General features: G+C 42.0%; 1 protein-coding gene across 1 annotated transcript; it reads right to left on the reverse strand.

The window, feature by feature from the left end:
• Nucleotides 5762-13879, reverse strand: LOC109231708 (uncharacterized protein DDB_G0290587-like). The gene is made up of 4 exons (XM_019397346.1): nucleotides 13776-13879; nucleotides 13193-13451; nucleotides 12710-13096; nucleotides 5762-6259 (listed from the first exon to the last, which is right to left on the reverse strand). The coding sequence occupies exons 1-4, from the start codon at nucleotides 13877-13879 to the stop codon at nucleotides 5762-5764; spliced, it is 1248 nt and encodes a 415-aa protein (XP_019252891.1).

A 15072-nucleotide genomic window follows, 5' to 3' on the forward strand; every position in this document is an offset into this window, starting at 1 on the left:
AAGGAATGAAATAACTCTAGTGGAAGTATAATCTAAAGTACCCTCCACTCTACTCGCGGTACACCTGGCATGACCAGCGTCACAGTTTTTGCGTGACAATCAAGAATAGCATAATGGGGCGACAACCAGTCCATGCCCAGAATAACATCAAAGTCTACCATGCTAAATAATAACAAATCGACTCTGGTCTCAAAACCACTAAGAGCAATCAAACACGACCGATAAACGCGATCCACAATAAGAGAATCTCCAACAGGAGTAGAAACATAAACAGGAGAACTCAAAGAATCCTGAGATACACCTAAATATGGGGAAAAATAAGAGGACACATAAGAATAAGTGGAGCCTGGATCGAATAGAACCGATGCATCTCTGTGACAGACCAAGATAGTAACTGTGATGACAGAATCGGAGGCGACAGCCTCAGTATGGGCAGGAAGAGCATAGTATCTGGCCTGGCCTCCCCCTCGAGGGCGACCTCTACCTCCCCGACCTCCACCTCTAGCTGGCTGGGCAGGTGGGGTAGCAACCGGTGCTGTGATCATAGACTAAGAACTTTGCGGGGCATGTTGTGGCTGAGAAGTCTGTGGAGTTGCACCCCTCCTAAGTTTGGGGCAATCCCTCACCATATGGCATGTGTCACCACACTCAAAACAAGCTCTGGGAGGACGTGGCGGCTGTGACAGGCTCGGGCCAGGTCTGCTGGACTGACCACTGGAAGCACCCCGTGCAGGAGGCGCACTAGATACTAGAGGTGCATAATAAGGATCCTGAGGCCTAGGTGGAGCTGGAATACCACTGGCTGCTGGAAGAGCTGAATGAATAGGGCGACTCATATAACACTTACCATGACGACCTGCAGCTGGGGCACGGGCACCAGAATAATGGCCCGACTCTCGAGACCTCTTGGCCTCCTTCTCCTCTCTATCCCTAGCANACCATCCTCACTTCCTCCAACAATAACCCCTTTATTCGCGATGGACAACATATTTTCGATTGCTTCCTTTTCTTGCAGATTCATGAGAAGCTCAGGAGAAGTAGGAGAGGCACCTGTGGACTGGGGTTCGGGAGTAGTCTTTGTTGAGTCAATGACTTAATTTCTCGCAACCTGATCTGCTTTTGACTTTTCTTCTATAGGAGAACTTGATATTTTTGATTTTCTTCATTCTCAGCAATATTCGTGACATCCCTCTTTTCTGGCGAGGTAAGAGACGAGCTATGGGAAACACCTCCTGCGAGAGTTTATGCTTGGTGACTTTTGTGAGAGCAGGGACTCGAATGGGTAGGAGAGGAGATGGAGTGTGGGGATGACTCTGTTATGGGGTTTTGGTTATTAGTAATGTGAGGAGGAGAGTCTACCACTGGTGTTTCGACTGGTGAGGACTCGATAGTACTAGAGATCGTTTGATCTTCAGCCATGGTGAGAAGAAGAGAAGATTGGGTGAATTGAAGAGAGAATGAATAGGAAACAGGTTGGGAAGTGTTGATGTTTGAAGTGCGGTGACAGGGATAGATGTATTTATGATGACAGAGGGATTGGTTAGAAAAAGGGCGGCAGGTTTTAGGGAGATGGGTCGATTTATAACTGGTGAGGCTTTGGGTTTAGAAGATGCAAAACTAAAAGATGACATGCTAATGATGTGGCACTTGTTTTAATTGTTCAGAATTGTGCATGAGAGAACATAGAAACTACTAACCTGTGTCAGGAGAACCATGTTCCCTGACTGATCTCTTGTCTGTAAGCTTTGCCCTTTTTACCAGTGTATACAACCTCAAATGCTTATTTGCTCTGTAATCATCACGCGTGTCTACCTGTAACAGTATAGAGATGAGTTAGACTTTTCCAGAAAACACCTTTTAGCTAAGTTTACCTGAACCTTTCTTTCATAGCCAATTATTGAGGGACCGGGTTCTCAATTGGTTTATATCAACCTCAATGCCAGACGTTTTGCTCGAAGTTTTCTCTGCTTGGGGCTTTGCTAAATATATCTCCAATTTGGTCTTCAGTGCTGCAAAATTTCATGCATATAAGCCCTTTCTCAACATTGTCTCTGAGGAAGTGATGATGTACATCAATGTGCTTGGTACTCTTATGTTGTACTGGATTTTTTGCCATGTTGAGTGCACTAGTATTATCACATAAAAGAGGCACACAGTCTGAGAATACTCCGAAATTTTCCAATTGTTGCTTGATCCACAAAAGTTGAGCACAGCAAGAGGCAGCTGCTACATATTCAGCTTCTGCAGTTGAAAGTGCCATAGAATTCTTCTTCCTTGTACCCCATGAGATTAAGCAGGAACCCAGTAAGTGTGCCATCTCAGACGTGCTTTTCGTGTCCACCAGATATCTAGCATAATCAACATCAGCGTACCCAATAAGATCAAAGCTGTCTCCAGAGGGATAATAGAGGACCAGGTCCTGTGTTCCTTTGAGATATCTCAGTATTCTCTTAGCAGCCTTCAGATGAGATTCCTTTGGATTGGATTGAAACCTTGCACGAAGAACCACGCTAAAAACAATGTCTCGTCTGCTTGCAGTGAGATACAATAGTGACCCTATGATCCCTCTATACATGGTCTGGTTTACAGGTGAACCAGGTTCATCCATGTCTAGACGAGTAGCTATTGCAATGGGCGTGTCGATAACTTTTGAGGCTTCCATATCAAACCTTTTCAACAGCTCCTTGATGTACTTTTGCTAATTTATCAATGTTCCCTTCTTAGATTGTTTCACTTGAAGCCCTAGGAAGAAATTCAGTTCTCCCATCATACTCATCTCAAATTCACTCCCCATGAGTTTAGCAAATTCTTCACAGAGAGAGTCAGTTGTGGCTCCAAAGATGATATCATCAACATACACCTGAACAATGAGTAGGTTCCTCCCTCGTTTCTTTAGAAAAGAGTGTTGTCAATCTTCTCTGTTGCAAAGCCATTTTCCAGAAGGAATTTTGACAGCCTTTCATACCAAGCCCTGGGAGCCTGTTTTAACCCGTACAATGCCTTATCTAGTTTAAACACATAATCAGGGTGTTCGTGACACTCAAAACTAGGAGGCTGCTTGACATAGACTTCTTCTTTCAAATAGCCATTTAGAAATGCACTTTTTACATCCATTTGGAACAGTCTGAACTCCATATGAGATGCAAAGGCAATCATAATTCTAATGGCTTCCATTCGAGATACAGGGGTGAACATTTCATTATAATCAATCCCTTCTTCCTGATTGTAGCCTTGAACCACAAGCCTTGCTTTGTTTCTTGTTGTATTTCAAAACTCATCGATTTTGTTTCTGAATGCCCACCTGGTTCCTATAATGGTTCGATAAGCATGTCGAGGAACCAAGTGTCATACCTTGTTCCTTTCAAATTGATGCAGCTCCTCTTGCATAGCTGTGATCCAGTCTGCATCTTTCAGCACTTCTTTTATATTTTTGGGCTTTATTTGGGAAAGAAAAGCTGAGAAGACAAGTGAGTTTCTTGATTTTGATCTGGTTTGAACTCTTGAGTCAAGAGGAGTGATTATGTTGTCAAGAGGATGTGAAGTTTGAATCTCCAATTTGGTGCCTGAGTCTCATTGGTAGAGGAATCAGTCATATCTAACTGGTATTATTGAGCACTTCTTACTTCACAGAGTGGAGTTCCTTGGACTGCATCAACAACTCTATTTTCAGCTTCAATTGTTGTAATCGGGGGACCAGGTTCCTCTCCAATTCATGGAGATGTATTTGCATCTTCTTCACTGGATTCCTTGACATAGTTCATCATGTCTGCCTTTCCATTTGCCATATCAATTACTTCACCTGGAACAGATAAGGGCTCTCCATCTTGATCAACATGTCTGTCCTTTTCACAGGAGAGGTGAGCTTCATCAAAGATCATATGAATGCATTCTTCTACACATTGAGTCCTTTTGTTGTAAAAATTGTAAGCTTTGCTTTGAGATGAGTATCCTAGAAAGATTCCTTCATCGCTTATGGCATCGAACTTCCCAAGAGCTTCCTTTCCATTATTATGAACACAGCTTTTACACCCAAAAGTTCTTAGATGTGTCAGCTTGGGCTTCCTTCCATTCAGCAGTTCATATGGAGTTTTGTTTAGAAGGGACCTGATCATGCACCTGTTTACCAAGTAGCACACAGTATTTACAGCTTCTGCCCAGAAATACTTTGCGATCCCACTGTCAATTAGCATTGTTCTTGCCATGTCTTCAAGAGTTCTATTCAACCTCTCCGCAACACCATTTTGTTGGGGTGTTCTTGGAGCGGAAAAATTGTTAGTAACGCCATTTTCAGTGTAGAACTCATCGAACTTGACATTGTCAAACTCCGTCCCATGATCAGACCTGATGCAGGCTACTTTATTACCCATCTTCACTTGGATCTTTTTGGCAAAGGCAACAAACACTTCAAAGGTTTCATCCTTGGTCCTGAGGAACAAGGTCCAGGTGAATCTGGAATAATCATCAACTATTACAAAGATGTACTTGTTTCCTCCTCTGCTTGGCACCCTCATAGGTCCACATAATTCCATGTGAAGGAGATCAAGTGGCCTTGCGGTGCTAATTTCCTTTTTGGGCTTGAATGAAAATCTGACTTGCTTCCCTTTTACACATGAATCACACACTTTGTGATCCTTGAAGCTTGAATTGGGCAGACCACGAACCAGGTCCTTCCTTACTAATTTGTTTAACAACGTGAAGCTTACGTGACCTAGCCTCCTATGCCACAGCTCGGTATCATCGTCAACAGCGCTTAGGCAACTTAGATCACCATTCTTCAGCGATTCAAAATCAGCTACATAGATATTCTTGTATCTTTTTGCCACTAGCACCACCTCGCCCGTCACCAGGTTTGTAACTGTATAGATTTTTGACACAAATTCCACCTTGTTCCCCTTGTCACAGATTTGGGAAATGCTTAGTAAGCTGTACTTCAATCCGTTCACGTAGTACATATTTTTGATTGAGTGAGAGAGAGAGACTTCCCAATCCTTCCAACTCTCAGAATGTATCTCTTCTTTCCATTCCCAAAGGATACACTCCCTCTTTGCAGGACCTTTAGTGAAAGGAAATGATTTGTACTTCCAGTCATATGATTTGAGCAGCCACTATCCATGTACCATTGTAGGCTGCTTCCTTTCACTGTTCCCTGCACAAGAAGATTAGGAGTTAGCTTTAGGAACCCAAGCCAATTTGGGTCCCTTGTAATGAGGAAAGGGTTGAATAAGGGATCTTTTGGTCCATGCAGGCATTATGCATTTTTTAAATGAGGGACCAGGTTCTTTACTAGTAGTTACTTTTTCAGCAAAGGATTTGTTTTTCTGCCGTGACTGACATCTGGCGTTACAGTTTTCTTTAAGGTGCCCATTGTTACCGTAGTGGGTGCAAAGCCAATTGTCAGGTACAGTAGCGTACTTGCTATAAGGGTTGTAAGGAATCTTTTCTCTTTGAAACCCAATCCCTTGCATGTTTTCCCCATTGTTGGAGTACATGGCAGTGATAGCATCAGAGGACCAGGTCCACTTGTGTTATTTTTCAAGATCACTCTTCACTTTACCTAGTTCTTCCTGAAGTTGTTTGTTTTTATCAAGCTCAGCACACAGACTAAACTGCACTGAATTTAGCTCATTTTCAAGCTTAATGTGTGCCTCGCTTGCAACTTCCTTTCCTTTTTGATAATTTTCAGCCCTACTTTCCATTGTAGGTTTCCCAATGGTTTCCTTCAAGTCCATTACTACCACTAGAAGGTCATCTCTTTCTTGTTCTACATTTTTAATCCTTTCTTTAAGACATTTCTTTCTTTCTTCAGGTTCTCAATTGACTCTCTTAGATCAACTACAACTATTACTAGGTCATCTATAGACTGTTCTGCTTCTCCTAGTTCAACTGTAAAGACATCTATGTCATTTATAAGACTATGATAAGCGTCGATTAGCACATTTGCCAAAGACATGAGTTTCTTAGGAGAATATGATTTTAGATTTTTCTGAACATCCAGAAAATTTACCTCATTATCATCGTCATCTTCATCATCAGACTGGGCCGTCAAAGCAAAAATTGAGTCATACTCAGTTGATTCACTTTCTACTGCCATCATAGAGCTGTTACCTGGTTCATCATCTTCTCCAGATTCGCTTGAAGAATCTCCCCATGCTGCAAGAGCTTGTCTCACGACATTGTTAGCGGCATTTTTTCTATTGAAGCGTCTATCAAGAACCAGGTTCCTTTTGGCTGCTATGTTAGAGTTGTTCTTGTACTGATCCTACTTTAGGAGAGGTCAACCCTTGATGAAATGTCCTGGCTTGCCACATTTATGACAGAGATCATAATTCTTTGGCTTGCTAGAACTTCTCCTTTTTGGAATGCCTCCATTCCTGCGAACCATCTTCTGGAATCTTCTTGTTAGGTATTCCATATCACCATCTTCACCACTTGACTCGTTGTTTTCTATTTTGAGGACCAGGTTCTTCTCCTTTTTGGGCTCTCTTCTTTCACTGTCTTTCTTCTTCTTCATTTCATATGTTTTTAGATTGCCAACAAGCTCATCAATAGTTAGCTCCTGCAAGTCCTTTCGCATATGTAATGGCGTTCACTTTGCCTTTCCCAAGAATAGGTAGCACGCTTAGGATCTTTCTAACCAGCTTGTTCCTTGGAATAGTTTCACCAAGGGTGTGAAGCTCATTAATGATGGAGGTGAACCGAGTATGCATTTCTTGGACAGATTCATCGTCTTACATCCTGAAAAGCTCGTATTCAGTTGTGAGCATGTTGATTTTGGATTGCTTGACCTGTGTTGTTCCTTCGTGAGCTGTCTGAAAGGCTTCCCACATTTCTTTGGCTGACTGACATACCGATATCCTATTGTATTCATCAGGTCCAATACCACACACCAGAATTTCTTAGCACAAAAGTTCTTCTCTATGGCCTTTCTATCTGGATCATTGAATTCTTTCCTTGTCTTGGGAATGGCTACTGGTGGGCTACCAAGGTTTTTGGTAGGAACAAATAGTCCATCACATATGACATCCCATAGCTCAGAATCTTCAGCCATGATGAAGTCATGCATTCCAGTTTTCCACCATCCATAATACTGTCCATTGAACCTAGGTGGTCTGTAAGTAGACTGGCCTTCTTCAAAGTTTGGAGGAGCAGCCATGAGGATCCTTTCTAGGTGTTAACCTGATAGAAAGAACCTGCTCTGATACCAATTGATAGAATACAAGGGTCCACCAAACTCTATAGTGAACCATGTTCTCTATGAGGTTCGACAGTACACACACACAAAGCAGAAATTAAATGACAGGAGGAATTTTACGTGAAAAATTCCCAGCTCAATGGGATTAAAAACCATGACCTACCCTTGTAGGATTTCAACTTCACTACTGAGAAACTTTTAGATTACAACCTATGCAACCTAGGATTAAACTCTTAATCCCTCACTAACTTGTAATACTCTATTACAAGCCACTTTGTAATAACTCTATTACAAAGACTTTGCAACTTGACTAACTCTAGCCAAGACTTAACACACAGGTTTAGTTTACAAGGGTTTCCTCCTGAATGCTTCTAAACAAGCTAGATAGGAATTACAATTGAAGAACTATTACTAAGTTACAACTCAACTAAGGACATACAATAACTCAATGTGGGAATTGGTCCGTAGTTGCTTTGTTCTTTGTTCTTGAAGCACTTGAAACTTGCTTGTTGAATGGTCACGTGAGTGAGCTTGTCAAATGTTTAAGTGATTTGTTTTACCTCCCTCGAATGCATATATACATGTGTGACATCACTTACAATGATGCAAGCAAGGTAGGTAAAATGTCTTCCTTGGAAAGTTGACTGCTTGGAAAGTTGACTGCAGCACTGTTCATGCACTGTAGCGTGTGCAGGCAGCAACTTTCCAGTTGGAGAGTTGACTTTGTACAGTCTCCTCGGGAACTGGTAGAGACCTGTTCCCTCAGCTGTTCCTTCCACTCTGAAGAATTGAATCATATTCCACGTTGAATCCCAACCTGGAACCTTGTGATCTTGAGGTCTTGTAAATGTGTAACAAGTTCCTTATCTGGTTGGGATAGTAAGTTTGTTACATTATTAAAACATAAAGTAAAGTACTTATAACCAAAGTACTTGTAACCTATCATATCCCAAAGGTGGATATCAATCTAGTGGAGGTCAGGACATACCCGAGGTGGAGGCTTCCGATGTAGTTATTATAGGTATTGTTTAAGTCTATACTAAGTTGGATAAATTTTGGAATGAGGATATCTGGGTAAAGGTGGTTGTGGCCCCCGTGGAGGAAAATATACAGGAAGCGGGGCCTAGATGGTTCGGGCATGTAAAAAGGAGAAACTTAGATGTCCTAGTAAGGAGGTGCGAGTGGTTGGCTTTAGTGGGTATGAGAAGAGGTAGAGTGAAACCAAAGAAATATAGGGAAAGGAGATCAGGCAGGGACATGATGGGACTTTAGCTTACCAAGGACATGGCTCTAGATAGGAGCGTATGGAGGTCGAGAATTAGGTTAGAAGGGTAGTAGGTAGTCAATCATATTTCTATTCCGTATCGGGGGTATTAGGGTTAGTCTAGTAGTGTATTGTTCTTAGATTACTAGTATTACATATTGTTTCCTACTATCTTCCGCTTCAGATTTTTGTTATCTTGTTGTTGTTACTAGGTGTTCCTATTGCTTCCTTCCATCTATTTTTCCGACTCTTAGAGTGCTGTTATTATCCTTTGTTATTGATATTGCTTGTTTCTATTATTTCTTTTCATCTTTTTTGAACCAAGGGTCTATCAGAAACGGACTCTCTATCTTTCTAGGATACTGATAAGGTCAACGTACATACTATTCTTCCTAAATCTCACTTGTGGGACTCTACTGAATTTGTTGTTGTTATTGTTGTTGTTGTTGAGCTTTAATCTATAATTTTTTTCAATATATCATCCCTCAATGTATAATATTCTCTTTGAGGCTAGATGCTACAATACTTCTTAATGTATTGTATAATAACCAAGCATCTAGGTTAAATCCAAATCTAAAAAAAGATAGTAAAAATTTTAGGGAAAAAACCTGAAGAATTTGTCTTAAATGATTGCATTAATTAGAAAGTTAGTCTTTCTTCTACTGTTTGTTCTTATGTGAAGAAGAAAAATCTTTATTTTCCTATAAAATAACTCATAGGACAAGTTACAAACGTATGAAATTAGAAAGAGATAAAAAATCGCTTAAAGGTAAAATCACAAAAATGAAAAGCGTGTCTCGTAAGAGCTTCAAAGAACATAAATATTATTATTTGACCTTAAATGACTACATGAATTTAGTCTTTGTTCTACTGTTTGTTCTTATACAAATGATGTTTTATACTTCAATACCACATAGGGGGGTGATTTGTGTCGTGTCTAATTTTTCGTGTCCACAGATTATAGAAGGACCTGGTTCATCTATGCGTTCCTTATACTACTGTGGCGGAATAATAAATGCAGAAATTAAAGAACGCAAGTATTTTTACGTGGAAAACACCCAGCTCAAAAGGTGAAAAAATCACGACCTACTACTGATCGCGGCCAACCCAGCACCACTATGGAGTGGCGAGAGCGGTCGATGCAGCTTTTACCCGAAAAGGACGGGATCGAATCCACAGGGAGCTAGAATTGGGAATTGGATTCCTATCTAAACTAACAATGCGTATGGTTCTTAATTGCGCTTCCAATCATAATTGTTCTTTTGATTACTTCTACTTATATACTAATGAGATGCTAAATTAAACTAAGAATAAGTACTTGAAAGGTTTTCTAATAGGTAACGAGGCACTAGGGAAGTGACTTCCCCCTAGGTGAATACTTGACGGGATCTAGAGTCTAAGGCAAAGTTGTTGTGTTTGGGATCGTGATATAGCCAATGCACGATGCTACTCACTCTATACCTCTCGGTAGCTTGAGTGACTTTGCCCAAATTGACTTTCTCAAGACCAATTGGGTGTCGAAATTATACAAGCAATGTAGGCTCAAGTCAGGTATTACTATCTCTAGATTCAACCCTTTAATTGGGGCTATCAATCTCTTGAGTACGCCCCAATTCCTTGTTGGACTGATTACCTAGACTCAAGCTCTCTTTCTCAAGAAGAGCTCAAGTCAAATAGGCACGAATTAGTCTTTGCAACCACTAACCCAACATAGAAAACACAAATCAGTCCAAATATCAACCACCCATAAATATCTAAGCCTTAAAACACAAGACCCATCAAATACCCACACTAGGGTTGAGCCACAACCCTAGCTAATGGGACTAGCTACTCATAATAATGGAAGAAAACAGATAATTAGATGAAGAATAACCCATATGATATGTTTACAAGCTAATAATTGAAGATTCAATGATAAATCAACTATGAAATTACTCAAAGTAGTAAAAAACAGTCGTTCACGTGCTCAGCAAAAAATTAGATGCCCTAAAAATCTAAAAGAGAACTATTTATACAAGGCCGGATTTTTTGGATAAAAATACCCCTGCGGAGGTACCGTGGACCGTGGAAAATGCACCGCGGACGCGGTGAGGCTTTTTAGCTTAATTCTTAGGTCTCTGAATCTGGCCACCGCGGACCGCGGAAATGCACTACGGCCGCGGTGGCTTCAATGCGGTCCGCACAAAATGTGTTGCGGCCGCAATGGCTTCTGACTTCTAAAATCCCAGCTCTCTGAATCTCTTCTCCGCGGACCGCATAAAATGGATTGCGGCCGCGGTGAGGCTACTGGGGTCCGCACAAAATTCTTTAAGGCCGCAATGCTTGAGCTTCCAAAATTTTGCACCTCTCTGAATCTCCTTACCGCAGACCGCATAAAATGGATTGCGGCCGCGGTGGGTCTGTTGTGACCTAAAGTGACCTCATCTAGCATCAATTGGGACTAACAGTTGCCCTCAATTCAAATGAATCATTAACAACATTCAACCTTTTAAACACCATGGTTTTAGTGCGACACAAAAGCATCAAGGATTGACTCAACTCATAAAAAGGCTCTTTCTATTACTTTGGTCATTGTGGAACCCAAACTCATACTCCTCAACTCTCCACAAGCAAACCTCACTTTTAGGTTGTAGCACTCAGAACGAGAATTGTGGAAAACACACTCATCTCTCTCAAAGAAAGGTCACAAGTCCGGCCCTAAGTACCATAAGCTTGTCCTTTATGTGAGTCACCACTAATGTAAGCTTCATTCAACTCAAGATCATATAGGGCTTTTGTGGAGATATAGTGAAGGCTTTTGGTTCAGGGTACGAAATATTTGGTCTAAGTAGGTTCCATCTTCCCTTAAGCACTTCATTTGCTTTATTTTGGCACACATTCTCTTGACTTTTGAAGTCATTTACTTCTTTCTTAGGGGTTAGAGAGACACACTGTCACTCTTTCTTGTTCATTTCAAACCTTTTTCTCCTTTCTAAGCTTTCCACGCCTTTCATCACTTTACTTTTATTGAATCCTTTCATTTCTTCTATATTGTTCATTCTTTTTGACTTTTTGATTTTTCTTTCTTTTTCTTTTTGCCTTTCCTTTTCTTCGCTTTTGTACCTTTTACCACTTTGTTGCATTCCTCATCTCTCCCCCCAAACTTATGCTTTTGCCATGTGCTAAGGAAAGATTGGGTGCCAAGAGCGGGTCTTTTCAAAACGGGTAAAGGCTTGTATCATGGTTTTTGAAGGAAAAAGGGCTATGGCTCAAAGGGGTTGACTAGGGACATTATCATTGGTAGGCTATGGATGTTTTCAAGATATCATTCGGATCAAGGAGAGCCTATAATCACTTCTCAAGTCAAACTACACTTAGGATTTTGCCTAGACAAACATTCAGGGCAAGTTCTAGACTCAATAGCACGAGACTTGGACTTGCAATTCAAATTCTCACCACACAAGCTATAGGATTGCTAAAGAGACAGAGTCGAGGGCCCACCAACGACCTTAGGTAAGATTTGAGCAACATACATGGTCCCGAAAAACCACTTGATGATTGTCGGCCAACACAAGAGTCTCAAGGTAACAATTATTACCATCATATACACACCAATTTGTTTTTGACCATAGGATCAAAGGCAAATGTGTTAGGCCCAAGTGAAGCTTTGCCTGAGGCACTATTACTCACTAGCTACTATTTACACAAAAGTAAAAAGAAAACATACTCAAACCCTTAAGAAGGTTGTCATGCCATCCATCATCGGGAAGAGCCACCCGGTTCACACAAATTCCACCTTTGGAAAGAACCGTGGCATAAAGAAAACCAAAGGCTTATTTGAACGCAAAACTCAAAATAAGAAGCTACAAAAATGAAATAAGAAGCTAATAAAAGAAAATGCGGAAAGTAAAATGAATATGTACAAGAGGGGATTTAGACGAATATACATAAGAGGGAATGAATATATACATCAGAAAGTAACTTTATATACAGATAAAAGTTGCAAAATATGAGAAGTGAAATAAACTGGTAAAATTATGTACATACCAAAAGTGAAAATCAAAGCATAATAAAAGGGAAATAGTATCATATTTAGAACACCATATCATCAAAATAGAGCTACCCCCTCAAATGAAAGCTAGCATTGTCCTTAATGCTAACTAACCAAAAATAGCTCAAACAAAAAGATAGAGAGTAAAGAAAACTCCCTATTGGCCCTCCGTCTGCATAGGATCATGAGCCTGGGTCCCTGGGTCCTCGGACTGCTCGGGAACCTGTGATTGGATCCCTATAGCCTGTGTCTGCACTGGGACCTGGGCCTGTACTGGAACCTGGGGCTGGCTAGAGGAACCTTCCTGAGGCTCCGCCAACTCAATCACCGCATCATCAGTACGGGGAATCACCCTTCTCCTCTTAGATTCCCTCTGTAAATCCTGCTCCTGCTTAGGCTGGACTGCTGGGGTCGGGTCATGCAATAGCAGCTCCAAAGGCAAGTGATCAGCTGCCTTTATTTTCTCCACTTCGACCCTCAACTCTTTCACAGACTCCCTTGATGCTCTGGTCTTTCTCAGCTTCTTTGTTTCCTTGGCCAGCTCCTTCAATTCTTTTCCATGAGAATCTAAAGCCGTCAATATCAATCGCTGGTTCTCCAGGAGCTTCTTCTGGTTGTTCAGAAGCTCCTTGAGAGTATCCTCCACTGACTGTGGAACCTGTGGCTGAGGGGGTACAGACTAGGTTGCCACCGAGGTAGAAAGCACAGCCAGCTTAGAAGTAGCTGCCTGCATCCAGTTGTTGATACTAGAAAGGGTCTGGCTCAAACGGTGGGCAGTCAATGGGTAAGCTGAATATGAGGGGATATCTGGGGTAGTGGTAGTAGAGGGTCCTGGGGCAATATCTGGGGTAGCTGAGGGGGGCTGAAAAGGAGCTACTACTACTACCTGCTCTTCAGACTGGCCAGTAGAAGCAGTGGATTTGCCTTTAGGATCTTTGCCTTTGGGGTTGTCATCACTCTGTAGGCTGTACCAGGAAAAAGGCGCCTTTGGCTTCACCTTCACATCAAACTTCCTCTTCTCCACCTCCAAGTCATCAAGGTACATAGTCAGGAAATTTGGGAAGGGATATGATCTATCACCTTCATTGACCACCCGTGTGATCACCCTAGACATCACATTCTCGACGTTGATCGGGTACCCCGCCATGATAGAAGCCACCAAGATTGCCCGAGACATAGACAGAGAGTTCTCATGTGTAGTGGGATCCAAACTGCTGCATACGAACGTCTCCCAACCCTTTGCTTCGAAGTTTAGAGTCCTCCTCAAAATTTGGACTCCTGCTGTCAACCATGCTGGGGTGGTACTCGGGATTTCCAGGTACTCTGCTACCCACGGACGGGCTGCCTCGGTCAATGCTACCTTCTCTAAATATAGTGATTCATCTTCTTCCATAAAGCCCAGGTAGTTATTGATTGTCTTCCCATCGAACTTCACTGTCAAATTCCGCACCTTAGTCACTTTAGTGCCCTCTTTGATGTGGGCAACATTAGTGTAGATATCCTTAACTAAGTGCTCATTTGCATCCTCAACATTGACTTTGAAGTATTCCCAGCCCACTCTCTCTCTGAACTTCCTCCTCACGTTAGGGTTGTGAAGCAAAAGGTCCCTATCAATGAAGGTCCGTTCAAGTATCAACTTCCTCTCGGGCCACCATTCTCTGAACTTGTGGTATGCCAATTCACTAACAAACCTATCTTGCCAAACCTCCGGTTTCCTAGTTCTCTCCACCCCTCCTACTTGGGGCACACCCCCTCATTCTTCTTCTTCTTCTATGGGATCGTCACCGGGTGGTGAAGCTGTAGGTGAGGTAGAAGAGGCACTGTCACCGCTCTCAGCTGAGCCCTCAGACGACTCAAAAGAAATTTGAACTGAAGCTCGAGCAGTAGGAGAGCCCGGTGAGGAGTAGGTTCATCTCTCAATCTCAACCTCTCCGGGAAATCAAGAATATACTCCGGCACTGAATCAGACTCAGATGCCTCCCGGGAGGGGACATAATTACTTCCCTCTGAATGGGAAGCAGCTCTATCCGCAACCTTTAATAGTCTCCTTGTTTCTCCAATTGCTTTCCGGACTTGGGGGGTCAATTTGATTGTTCCTCGTCCCCTACCCCGGGAGGACTCAGCTTTTCCTTTTTGTCTTTCACCACCTCCTCGGGATTTAACAATTGTCTGCAAGTGGAATTCAATTAAAGCTTGTTAGTATCACAGTTGAAGAAGAATCAGTGAAGAATATGCCTGAAAACAATTACTGCGGACTGCATAAAATGCAGTGCGGCCGCAAAGGAACCACCGCGGACCGCACAAACTGGTACCGCGGTCCGCAGTGAGGTGGGGTTCAAACTACCCACTCTCTGAAGTTCATCAATGTGGACCGCATAAACACCATTGCGACCGCAAAGAGGCACTGCTGACCACATAAAATCCACCGCGGTCCGCGGAAAACTTCACTCAGCAATACCAACCTAGGGTTTCAATATTTTTCTCATTTTTAGCTTAAGTTCACTCATTATCAAGCCCCTAGGTATTTAATCATCATTTTTCACTAATTAATCCTAATCTAAATGGCATGATGGAAAACTACGCTAC

Source organism: Nicotiana attenuata, chromosome 8 (assembly GCF_001879085.1).
Source record: "Nicotiana attenuata strain UT chromosome 8, NIATTr2, whole genome shotgun sequence".
Classification (NCBI taxonomy): Eukaryota; Viridiplantae; Streptophyta; class Magnoliopsida; order Solanales; family Solanaceae; genus Nicotiana; species Nicotiana attenuata.